A 12,066-nucleotide genomic window follows, 5' to 3' on the forward strand; every position below is an offset into this window, starting at 1 on the left:
AATGTACCGAAACTGGTGATTAAAAAGATACAAGGTATGTTTGCTTCTTTTTTCTGGGGATTTAAGGATGGAAAAGAAAAAATGAAATGGAAGGCTTGGAAGAAATTGTGTGTTCCTGTGGAGGAGGGGGGGCATAGGAGTAAGGGACATTTTGGAAGTGCAACGGTCTTTGTTCATGAAGTTTGGTTGGCATTTATTAACGCAAAATTCTTTATGGGTTAGATTTTTTAAAGCTAAATATGTGAAAGGAGGACATATTGCTCTTTGCAAATCACATGAATCAGATTCTTCCTTTTGGAGGAAAGTTCTGCAGGGTATGCCTGAACTGTTAAGTAAATCTAAGTGGAAGGTTAGAGAAGGAGATGTAAAATTGTGGTATGATAAGTTTCTAGATTCGGAACCTTTGTTTGCAGATTGTCCAAATGGTGCACAATATCATATCAAATTAAAAGATTTGGTTATCAATAATGCGTGGGATGTGGAAAATTTGCAGAGGATTCTGGGGTTTAGTAAAGCGGATGAAGTGATGGAAAAGGTTGGAAATCTTAGAAATTCTTTGGACATTCTGTTATGGCTCCCAGAAAAGGATGGTTGTTTTAATACAAAATCCGCATGGGATGTTATCAAAGCTAGAGCTCCAAAATTTGATTGGGATAAGTGGGTTTGGAACAAATGGTTACTGAAAAAAATTTCTATTTGTATGTGGAAGGCTGCTTTTGAGTGCCTAAGTGTTGATGAAAAGGTGAGAAGGGTGGAGGTTTCACTTGTTTCGGTGTGTAATTGTTGTGAGATGAGGCAATCAGAAGATTTGAAGTATGTGTTAAATAAGGGAGACCTTGCTTATGAGGTTTGGAGGAAGATTTCGGTGGAGGTAGGTGTTCATTTCCTTAGGCAACAAAGTTGGAAAGAAAGAGTCTAAGTGTGGTTTAATAGGGCTTCCAGGTTCTCTCAATTGGGTTCATTGATGAGTTTGATTTCTTGTTTAGTAGTTCGGAGGCTGTGGAGAAGGAGATGTGTGGTTAGAATGAGAGGAAAATTAAAGAGTAGTATTGATGTGTAGCTCTCCATTAAGTATTGGGTGGGGGTTTTGAGTAGGAACATGACAGAAATGGTTCAGTTAAAGGATGCGGATTTTCGGATATTACAGAATCTGGAAGTGCAAATTGTGAATAAAAGAATTAAAACTTTACAAAGTGTGAGAAGACTAAAACCGAGGCAGGGGAGGTTGAAACTAAATTTAGATGGGAGCAGCCTGGGGAATTTAGGGCCAGCGGGTGGTGGTGACATCCTTAGAGACCATACAAGTTCTTTTGTGATTGGTTTTTCAAAATATTTTGGTACTTGTTCAAATAATGAAGTTGAATTGAGAGTTGTATTGGAGGGAATAAAGATTTGCAAACATTTGGGACATACCTGTATCGATATTGAATGTGATTCGAATATTGTAATTAATTAGATAAAAGCTAGGAAGTGCTCCTTGTGGTATTTGTGGGATTTTTGGGTGCAACTTATTGGTTTATTGGAGGGAGTAGATTTTTTGATAAATTATTGGTATAGAGAAGGGAACAAAGTGACAGATGCCTTGGCTCGACAAGGTGCTATGGGGAGGAATATTTTGTTTACAAATAGTAGTAAACTCCTTAGAGTTAGCAATAGTTTGTATAAATTGGAGAAGATGAGTACGACTTATATGAGGTATATTTAATTGATTTCCTTTTGGTTTTAACTTATGCTTTATGTTGTTTATCTTTTGTTTTGTTTTGTTGCGTGATGTTTGTTTTGTAGGTCTTGTTTTGTTTTGTTTTGTTTGGACTTGTGACCCGATTTTTGGTTGGATGTTGGTATTGTTCTTTGAGAGATTTTTAACGTGTTGTCTTTTATTATCTCCCATTGATTGTCTTGTAAACACAGTATTCCTCTGCCAAAAGTGAGGGGTTATCAATAAATAAATGGAGGTGCCACCTTTCTTTTAAAAAAAAAAATAAAGTATTTTTTTTATTTTAAAAATAATTATGAAAATACTAACTTTTAAAAATTTATGTAATTTTTATTTAGAAAAATATTTTTTAATATATTTAATTTCCGATATTTTAAAAATTAGGAGTATAAAAAATGTTTTAATATTCTTTTAAAAAAGTTTAAAATAAAAAAGTTAATAAAAAAAAAAAAACCAATTAAAAAACACGCCCTTGGTCTTAAGATTGTGTTAGAGAACAGACAAGAATTCCAGCAGAATTTCTTCAATGCTATTGTGACACGTGTCACACTGACTCCCTTCTCGCGAGAGTGCACCAAAAGAGGAAGAACCCGGAGACATTCAGAAGACCGTCGAAGACTGACAGGAGAAGAAGTGGAAGATGAAGTAGGAGAGGAGAGAGAGAGAGAGAGAGAGAGGATCGGACGAGGAAGAGAGAAAAAGGGGGAAGATGAGAGAGGGAAGGAAGGGAGCACAGCAGCAGCACTCCGTTGACGACAAGTACACCCACTGGAAGAGTCTTGTCCCCGTTCTCTACGACTGGCTCGCCAACCACAATCTCCTCTGGCCCTCTCTTTCTTGCCGGTATTCTCTCTCTAGTGTTCGATTCTTACTTCAGTGAGGAACCGGACCTAGCTAGCAAACCCTATACGAGCTTCCTCTAGAATTTTTCTATTTTAGATGGAAATTTTGTGTCTGCGATTGTAGGCTTTTTATTTTTATTTTTTGTTTCAATTTCCATACAAACCATTTGGAGATTCTCTTTGGTCTTTTGTTTTAGGTGGGGTCCGCTGCTCGAGCAAGCCACTTACAAGAATCGCCAGCGGCTGTATCTTTCTGAGCAGGCAAGTCACTCGATTGGTGATGTTTCTTCTTGTGTATGCACGTATATTCAAGTGATTTATCAATTGAATTATGTGACACAAAATGGATTCACCATGGAATTCATTAAATTGGCGAATCAATTCCTAAATGGAGCTCATTTTTGCTTATTATGTAATAAAAATGTAAAAATATAATTGGTCTCTCACGTTTGGAACACAATTTGTCAATACGACTAAGGAAAACGTTTTTATCTCCGTTTTTGTGGAATTCGCTTGGGAATCCTCTCAATTTTGATTGAATTTGTAATATTATGACCCAATTCCATGATTTGTTAGTTAGGATTCAATTCCATGTTTTGTTATGTTTCCAAACAAAAAAAAATCCTGGATTTGCTATGATTCTGCAAAGTTCGCAGAACGCATTTCTCCAGAGTGAATCTAGAGTTCAGTTGTATATTTTTCCTCTTGCAAATGCAATGTTAATCTGTAGTTGATCGTGATTGATAGGTTAATTTTTAGGGGAAAGTGATTTCTTGTGCTTGGTTTCTTGATTATCTTGGCTCTGAACAGGGCTAACCAGTGCTGTTCCCTGTTGTGGGGGCTGTTTTAATCATCACACCACACAATTGCACATTACATGCCTTGGTCTTAAAACAGATTCACTTTTTTCTAAAAATTGTCTACCTCGGCTGCTGACCAGACTGATGGCAGTGTTCCAAATACTCTTGTAATTGCAAATTGTGAAGTTGTCAAACCCAGGGTTGCAGCTGCAGAGCACATATCTCAGGTGACTCTGTCGTTTCATTGTTGTTTGCTTCTTTGGTCTTCTTCTTCCTCCACTCTTACCCTTTTTGGGGATGCTTTACCTTCTACTTTATGCATGTGGCATTTTAAGCTTTTTATGGGTCTCTCTCTCTGCTTGTTTTTTGCAGTTCAATGAAGAGGCACGCTCACCGTTTGTGAAGAAGTTCAAAACCATTATTCATCCTGGAGAGGTAGGAATTATGAAAAAGGCACTTGTGCATGCAAAATACTCACCTTATCACACACAGTCACACACTTACATGTGCGCACCCACATGCCTTTTGAAGTTTGTGGCATTTTTGTTTTACAAAAAACTGCTTTTTTCTATATTGGAGACTTTCCATTCCTGTATGTATCAGGGTAAGAATGTGGGAATACTAGTCTCCCTTTCCTGTTTGCACTAGTTCATTGTAATGTACCTAGCTCATATTGTTGCTTTATTGTTCTTAGAATTCTCTCTCTCTCTCTCTCTCTCTCTCTCTCTCTCTCTCTCTCTTTGTTTGCAACTTTAAGCAATTGAGGTGCACTTATCATTGCTTTTTGATTCTTCCTGGATTTGTTGCTGGATATTGCTCTGCAGGTGAACAGAATCAGGGAACTCCCCCAGAACAGCAATATAGTGGCCACCCATACTGATAGCCCTGATGTATGTGATAGATGTTTGCTCTGATTTTGTTATCTGAGATATGAAGATTCTTAGAACTGTTTGATTTTGCTCAATATCATGGTTTAATTAGCTGGTGGGTCTGAGTACTAATTAATTTGGGTATACTACTTCAGGTTCTCATTTGGGATGTTGAGGCACAACCTAATCGTCATGCTGTTCTTGGAGCTGCAGATTCTCGTCCAGATTTGGTAACATAGTCTGAACTCTGTAGTTATTATACTGGGTTCCCATGTATGGAAATTTTGGGTATGAGTCCTTGAGAAAGAGTACAGGAACAACAATACTAGTGAAAGAAATAAAAGTGATATTAATATTGATTTGAACCCACTAGGTTTTTTTTGTAATCTTCTTGTGTTGCGACTTCCAAGTTTTCATTGAGAATATGATTTGGTAATTTCTGTTAACTAACTCAGAAATTTTAATTGACTTGCAAATTTAAACATATTGGTGACAAGTTACTTTTTGAAATGGCACCTATTTTATTCTTCCTTTTAGGTATTAAAACAGTTAACTAGGAAGTAATCTTTTTGCAGATATTGATTGGGCATCAAGATAATGCAGAATTTGCTCTTGCAATGTGCCCAACTGAACCTCTCGTGCTCTCTGGAGGTGAAAATTTTAGCTTATGTTGCCCCTTTTTAATATCAGTATATAAGTTCTTGAATTTTTATTCAGCCTATTATCTAATTATCACTTTCTTTGAATAATAAATAAACTTCTTTGTGCGTCTGAATGGACATCTGAATCTTGGTAGCTTTTTTAGTTCGGGTGAGAGTAATGTATCATATCACAGATACACACACTGTGTATATTTGTTTGCATGCATCTTGAACAGTTGGGAGTATATTTTGGCATTGTTGAGGATATATAACTATATGCTAGATGCATTGGTGAATGTCTTAACGTTGGTATTTGAATGATCCTGTTAGATGTTCGTATCTCTGTAAGACATATCTGGACTTCCAAAGCTTTTCTACTTGGTTCATTGTGCTTGACTGAAATCATTTATTCTTTCTTGTTGTCCAATTGGATTGAGTTATTCTATGGATTTTCTCTTAAGCACCAGTAAAATTTATGGCAGGAAAGGACAAATCTGTAGTATTGTGGAGTATTCAAGACCATATATCAACATTAGCCACAGACTCAGCCAACCCCAAGTCTACTAGTTCTGGGGGGTCAATCATTAAAAATAATTCTAAGCTTGGTGGTGAAAATGATAAAGCTGCTGAGGGCCCTTCTATTGGACCACGATGTATATTCCAAGGGCATGAGGATACAGTAGAGGATGTGCAGTTCTGTCCCTCAAGGTAACTAGCACTGTCTTAGTTAAATTGAATTCATTTAATTATTCAGGGGCTTTGTCACCCAAAAAAAGGAATTATGCACGGGAGACTTTTTATATTATAACATGGTTATAAAATAATATTTGGCATGATTTGATTCTGTGGCCTGCAGTTCTATCCATTTGCCATGACATATGGTCAATAACAAGAATTCTTCTTAAAATATTATTGAAGAAAAACATGGGAAAAGCTTTCCTACTTTCTTGAATTCCTATCCTCCCCCTCTTCCTTTTCATCAAAATAATTTCTGAGGTTTGTGACTGGCCTTTATTTCTGACACTGCCATGTCTTCGCTGAAGTGCACAGGAGTTTTGTAGCGTCGGTGATGATTCTTGTCTCATATTGTGGGATGCTAGAGTGGGCTCTACCCCAGCTGTCAAGGTCACATGCCCCACTCCTGTTTTCTATCTTTTCTCATTCCTGATATCTGTATCTTTATCTTTATCTTTATTTCCTGAATGTAATACTGTTCAACAAAAAAGATGATAATAAAAATAAGTCTATACCTAATAAAGGCAATCTGGGTACATTTTAAGGCTTTGTTAATAAAATAGTGTGAAATATGTTGTTTGTATCTGTTGATAATTGGATATATGGCTGTATTTTGTTTTCAAATTTTCCAATTTTTTTCTTATTTAATTTCCATATGGTTGCATCGATGTATTGTCCATGTTTATTTCTTTTGATCCTTTTCACCTAAATTGATACGTAAGGTTGACTTTGTGTTCTCTCTTTTAAGATAGGATCTTGGCTTTTGATGGTTATGTGTTGAACGGTTGTCTTTGGTGGACAGGTTGAAAAGGCACATAATGCTGATCTTCATTGTGTTGATTGGAATCCCCACGATGAAAATCTAATTTTAACTGGGTATTCCTTTATACCATCATTTTTACCCTTCTGTCAATGGAACTGTTTTGCAAATTTTAGAGTGTGGGTATGTAATTGCTGCAGGTCACATTACATGGGCAAAGGGATAACCAATCTTTTATGTGCTTTTGTTTTCTTTTGTGATTTCTTCAGCTCTGCAGATAACTCTGTCCGAATGTTTGACCGTCGGAATCTCACTTCTGGTGGAGTTGGCTCACCTATCTATAAATTTGAAGGTCACAAAGCTGCTGTTCTTTGTGTGCAGGTAGTAATGGATTTTCTAGTTATGCTCTTTTATGTTTTTTCATTTATTTTCTACTTTTTCCGATGAAGTATATCTATAGCAGTTACTGAGCATTTGAATTGTTTTTTATTAATCTTCCAGTGGTCTCCAGACAGGTCATCCGTCTTTGGAAGTTCTGCTGAAGATGGCTTCTTAAACATTTGGGATTATGAAAAGGTGTGGAAGACTGGCTTGCCCTCATTAGAACCTCATTTTTACGCTCATGCATATGTGTGAAGGAGTTGATGTTTGGAAAGGCTTGTTCAGGGCATGCCTTAGAGGCTCGTATCATGATGAGGCATTCTCAGAATGCACCCGTTTGGTTGAGGCTTATGGATTATGTGTTTGTGAATTTAAGTTAGATTTGGCTAGAACTATTTTACTTGATGTTTATATGAAAGTTATGCCCTAATCCAAGTTGATATTTAGAACCGGCGAACCTAAACCTTTTGGAAACACTTAAGTTGCATCTTAGATTATGAAAACAATTTGAACTTTGTAATGTTATATTTATCTCCTGGCATGATTTACAGAAAGAGTTTTAAGTTAGCATTCTTGGAATGCCTAACAAGTAGTATAAAAATGATATTTGAATTTTATTTATTATTTTAATATGTATATATATATATATATATTTGTTTTTGAAAATTTATGATTGATTTAAAAATTTTTATCTAAAAAAGAAAAATTCTTGAAAGGTGTAAGCCTCAGTTTCTTAAGGCATACCACCTTGCCATGAGTTAAAGCACTTTGCCTTTCAAAACATTTAAAAAAATATCAGATGGTGATGTCCCCTACACTCTTGAACATACACTGCCATAAACAGCCTTAAGGAGGTTTCATGTGCACTTTGCAGCTAATTGCTTCCTGCGTCTTTGGCACAAGATTTGCGAGGTCCAACTCCCAAGTCACTTGTCATATAAATATGATAATTTGCAACATATTCTATGCTTTATTCATATGTTAGTTGTTCCTTGTACATTGCTTGAACAATGTTTAATTGTCTGATTCTTAAAAGCTCAATAACATTATTGAGCAGTTTTGAGTAGTTACTTTTTTTTTCCTTCAGTTATTGTTTTAAAAATGGAGTCTTGTGCCCATTTTGTTTTTTTTTTATTTGTACAGAACTATAGGTTTATTTCTCATTTCTGTACTTTATTTTTTTGTTGTCATGGTTTGCATTATTACTGCCCGTGTTGTTGCTATTCTTGGATCACTTTGTAGGTATTTAATGGTGTCAAATGAGCCTGTTTGGTCTTGTTTTATAACTTACTATTATATTTTTTTTAGGTTGAGAATGAAAAAGAAAATGAACTTATGTAACCCAGAAAACTTGTTTGGCAGGGAGTTTCTGAAAACTGTTCTTTCAAGTACTTTGTCAAGACCTGCCATTTTTAGAAAAATAAATATATGAATATTTTTTTTTGCCAAAGTTTTAATTTTGAGATCCATTAAAAGTTGCAAATGACTTGAACATGACCAAGTTTTCCACATTTTCAGAAATGGGAAAAAATTTCAAAATGAATTTTGAAAATGATACTGAATGATTCTCCAATTAACAGTTTCTCTTTGTTGCTTCTTACTTTATGCTCTTGTTAGGATCCTGTCTGGCAGAGTTGTGGTGGCATGTTAGTTCCATTTTTATTACTTTTATTTGTGCTTGACAAACTTACATAGATATTCTCCTATTTTGGCTGCCCAACATGGCCTCGTTCTAATATAGACGTGCACACATGCCTAACCTCTGAATCTGTGACTCTGAGCTGTTGTTAGGTTTTGGGGATGAATCTTAAGCTTTGAAGTTCAAACTGACTTGTGTTAAAAAAACATCATTGAAACTTACATGATATGCTGCATTTTTGTTTTCACACACTAAAACACACAAATATGTTTGCACACAGGAAAAATAAAGTTGGGTGGGGGAAGAATCATGTGGCAAACTAGCATATTGCGAATCCATCTATTCCTACCTAAAATTTGATATGTGAGATAAGAGGCTGAATGAGATTCTAAATTCTGACATTGCTGCCATTGTTGTCCTAGTAGGTTAGCTACTCAGCTGCATGATCTTGTCACAATGATCCCCTTCATGTAAAACGCAAAGCTGAATTGTTTGTCAAACAAATTATAAAATGAAAATTCTAAATCCCTCTCATAAGTCGATCAACATTTGAACAGCCTTTTTACAAGCTCAATTCAGTCTCTTTGCATTGCACTCGGGGTTTATTAATGCATGTTTGACATTGTTATGTTTGGGTGGTTTCCAAGTGTAAGTTTGTGCTTTCTGTGAGAAATTTTTCAATGAGACATTCTCTCTACCAATTTGCAGGTAGGAAAAAAGAAAGAGCGTGGAACAAGAACAACAAATTCTCCTCCAGGCTTGTTTTTCCAACATGCCGGGCACAGGTTGGTGACTTGTTGCGTTTCTTTTTTCGAATTCAAATTTAATTCATAAAAGCCTCTTCCGACTATGTTGGGATTCTTTGTCCTCTGTTACACGGACAATTCTTAGCATTTGAGCATCCATGCCAGATGCATGTGAGATTGCTTGAGGCATGATAAATAAATTATTAATTTGTGGTAGTAGGATAAAGAACAAGTAATGGAGCAATTTGGATTTTCTTCCCACCATTTCTCTATCCAAAATAATTGACTAGGGATAGATACAGTTTGAATTGAAGCCATCAGAAAGATGATGGCATCTTGTGTGGTATATGTGGATCTGCTTGGTGTTTAGAAGCTTAAATTACATGTAACCCATTTTGGGTGTTTATGGGATGACAAATCATCATTTTACCTAATTCCTTTCGAATCCGGTTAACTTGGTTGATGTAGTAAAAAACTTTCTAAGGCACTCCTGATGTCACATGTTGAAACTTATGTGTGGATTATCCCCTATAAAATTCTTGGTGGCATATTTCATGGTAATTTTGGCAATATATGCTTGTTATAAAATGCATGCCCTGCCTTCCATTTTTCGATTGGGTAATCTGATATTTTTTTTGATTGCTATATTCCTTTTGGGCACTTTATCTGACTTCTTATATGTTTACTTGTATGTTATGTATACAGGGATAAAGTTGTTGATTTTCATTGGAATGCAGCTGATCCGTGGACTGTTGTTAGTGTTTCTGATGATTGTGATACCACTGGAGGGGGTGGCACCTTGCAGGTATTGCAAATTCACAGTTCTTTCACTTTTTTATTTTGCTGCACTGTTTTGTTAATCTGAGGAGTTTGTAGTACTTATAAAGCAAATCAGATCTTTTATATGGGAGGACTGATTGAGGGGGACTGATCAGAGAGGATTGGCAAGTTGAAGAAAATCATAAAAAGGATATGGATAAAATAAACATAATGCTGTCTTTAGGTTATATGGATTTTGATGAAACTCACCTTGTATTTGGGAGCATGGATTTCGACTATTGGATTTGGATTTATGCGGATTTGGACAAAATACAATATACAATTGTATTGAGTTTTATTCAAATCCAGGCAAATTCAAATCTCAAGTTCGAAATCTATGCTCTTAGATACCATCTTATCATATTGCATTTTGGTAAATATCCACATAAATTCAAATCCAAGGCTTTGAAATCCAAGCTCACCTGATGTAGGATGGTGTAAAGTAGCATAGGCAGACATTTTTTTATTAGATAGGAAGAGATTGGTGTAGATGTTAGGAGGATTATATTCTTGTGAAAGTTAAAAATGTAATGTGACCCAAAGCATCATGACCACTCAAAAAAAAAAACTGGAAATTTGAGAAGAGGATTATAGATTGATGGAATATAAAGTTCTATTGGGGCAGTGTTGATTGATTTGTATTTCTGCGTGCAGATTTGGCGCATGAGCGATTTGATCTACAGGCCCGAAGAGGAAGTCCTGGCCGAGCTCGAGAGGTTCAAATCACACGTAGTTACGTGTACTTCGAAGCCTTAGGGGTATAGAACTTTCACCATAGCATGCACCCCAACATCGCTGAAGATCAGTTTCTGTATCAATTATATGTATGGCTGCGGCTGTTGTGGTTTTGTGTCTCAGGACTCATAGAGATCTTGGATATTTAACAATCTTTTAAGTTTCAATACAGGTTGGTTGTATTAATTCACTTAGGAATGTCTGGATTAAGGATTTTGATTGGGTAAAAATTTTATTTTTAGTTATATTCTTTCAATACTAAATAATATTAAAATTAAAAATTTGTTTCAATATAATTTAAATATTAAAAAATTTAAATATCAATGATGCTTGAAATTTAAATTTTATTCGTTATTTGGTATTGCCTCTCTGTATGATTTCAATCAAGCTACATCCCATAATGATAATATATATAAAGGTTTCTAGTCTCTATACCTTTTCTGCCATAATTAAATATTTATATATTATTATAATAAATAAAATTTATTAAATAATTGTGGGTAGGAAAATTAATGAATTAAGATTTATAAATTAGGCGCATTTTTTTTTTATATATAAATAAATACTTTTGTATTTTTTTGGTTTTTCTTTTTTTTTTTTTTCTCGGTTCAGATTTTCTGTATAAGTAAAATCAAAACTGGAATTTGGGTTTTTAAAATTGGAAAACAAATACCAGAATTGAAAATTTGAATTGAAATGTTAACCAGTTCAGTTTTGGTCCGTTTTTCAAATTTTCAATAATTTCTATACACCCCTATTTGGTGTATTACTTTTTTTCTTTGATAATCAAATATGAAAAAGTGTAATTCTTTATATTTTTCTTTTCTTTATACTTTCTAAGTTCCAAATAAGGCCTTAGTATTTAGGAGCATGATTTGGATTTAGATTTGTGGATAAAAAAGAAATTTAATATAATTTTGTATTATGGTTTTTTAAAAATATACATAAATTTAAATTTTAAAATTTATGTTGGGAGAAATTTAAAGGTGGTGTTTGGGAGTGAAATTTTTTGGGTTCAAATTTAAAATTTTTTTATTTTATATTATATTTTATTTAAATTTACATAAATTCAAATCTAACTCTTGAAATTCATGATTATGAATAAACAATGTTACTTTATTTTCCAGTATGTACAATGATATATATATATATATATTTTGGAAGTTGATCATTTTTTTAAAAAGTATAATTTGTATAAGGTAATGTTCTTTGAAATTGATATTATGAAATTTTTATTAAAAAAAAGGAGAAAAAAAAAGTGATTATGTGGTTGTAGAAAACAATCTTTTCTTAATTTAATTTTTTTAAAAAATTATAAAAATGTGACTGCAATAATATTTTTGTAATTTTATAATAAAAAAAAAGTGTTAGAAAAATATTTA

At 34.3% G+C, this 12,066-nt stretch overlaps 1 protein-coding gene across 1 annotated transcript; it reads left to right on the top strand.

Annotated features, from left to right (window-relative positions):
* The first annotated feature begins 2,205 nt into the window (after window positions 1-2,205).
* LOC131158216 (WD-40 repeat-containing protein MSI4) lies at window positions 2,206-10,929 on the top strand. The gene is made up of 15 exons (XM_058112920.1): window positions 2,206-2,560; window positions 2,757-2,820; window positions 3,500-3,586; window positions 3,732-3,794; window positions 4,184-4,249; window positions 4,384-4,458; window positions 4,804-4,879; window positions 5,352-5,577; window positions 5,913-5,994; window positions 6,407-6,480; window positions 6,634-6,745; window positions 6,866-6,940; window positions 9,093-9,169; window positions 9,836-9,935; window positions 10,604-10,929. Exons 1-15 carry the CDS (start codon window positions 2,427-2,429, stop codon window positions 10,703-10,705), a joined length of 1,413 nt encoding a protein of 470 aa, XP_057968903.1. The 5' UTR covers window positions 2,206-2,426; the 3' UTR covers window positions 10,706-10,929.
* The last annotated feature ends 1,137 nt before the right edge of the window (window positions 10,930-12,066 follow it).

This window comes from Malania oleifera, chromosome 6 (assembly GCF_029873635.1).
Source record: "Malania oleifera isolate guangnan ecotype guangnan chromosome 6, ASM2987363v1, whole genome shotgun sequence".
Lineage (NCBI taxonomy): Eukaryota > Viridiplantae > Streptophyta > Magnoliopsida > Santalales > Ximeniaceae > Malania > Malania oleifera.

What these genes read in the sequence shown, in the direction of transcription:
- LOC131158216 (XM_058112920.1), top strand. Translation starts at nt 2,427, where the DNA reads ATGAGAGAGGGAAGGAAGGGAGCACAGCAGCAGCACTCCGTTGACGAC. An exon ending in CTGCAGAGCACATATCTCAG is followed by an intron (nt 3,587 to 3,731) that starts GTGACTCTGTCG and finishes TGTTTTTTGCAG; the next exon opens with TTCAATGAAGAGGCACGCTC. An exon ending in GAGGGGGTGGCACCTTGCAG is followed by an intron (nt 9,936 to 10,603) that starts GTATTGCAAATT and finishes TTCTGCGTGCAG; the next exon opens with ATTTGGCGCATGAGCGATTT.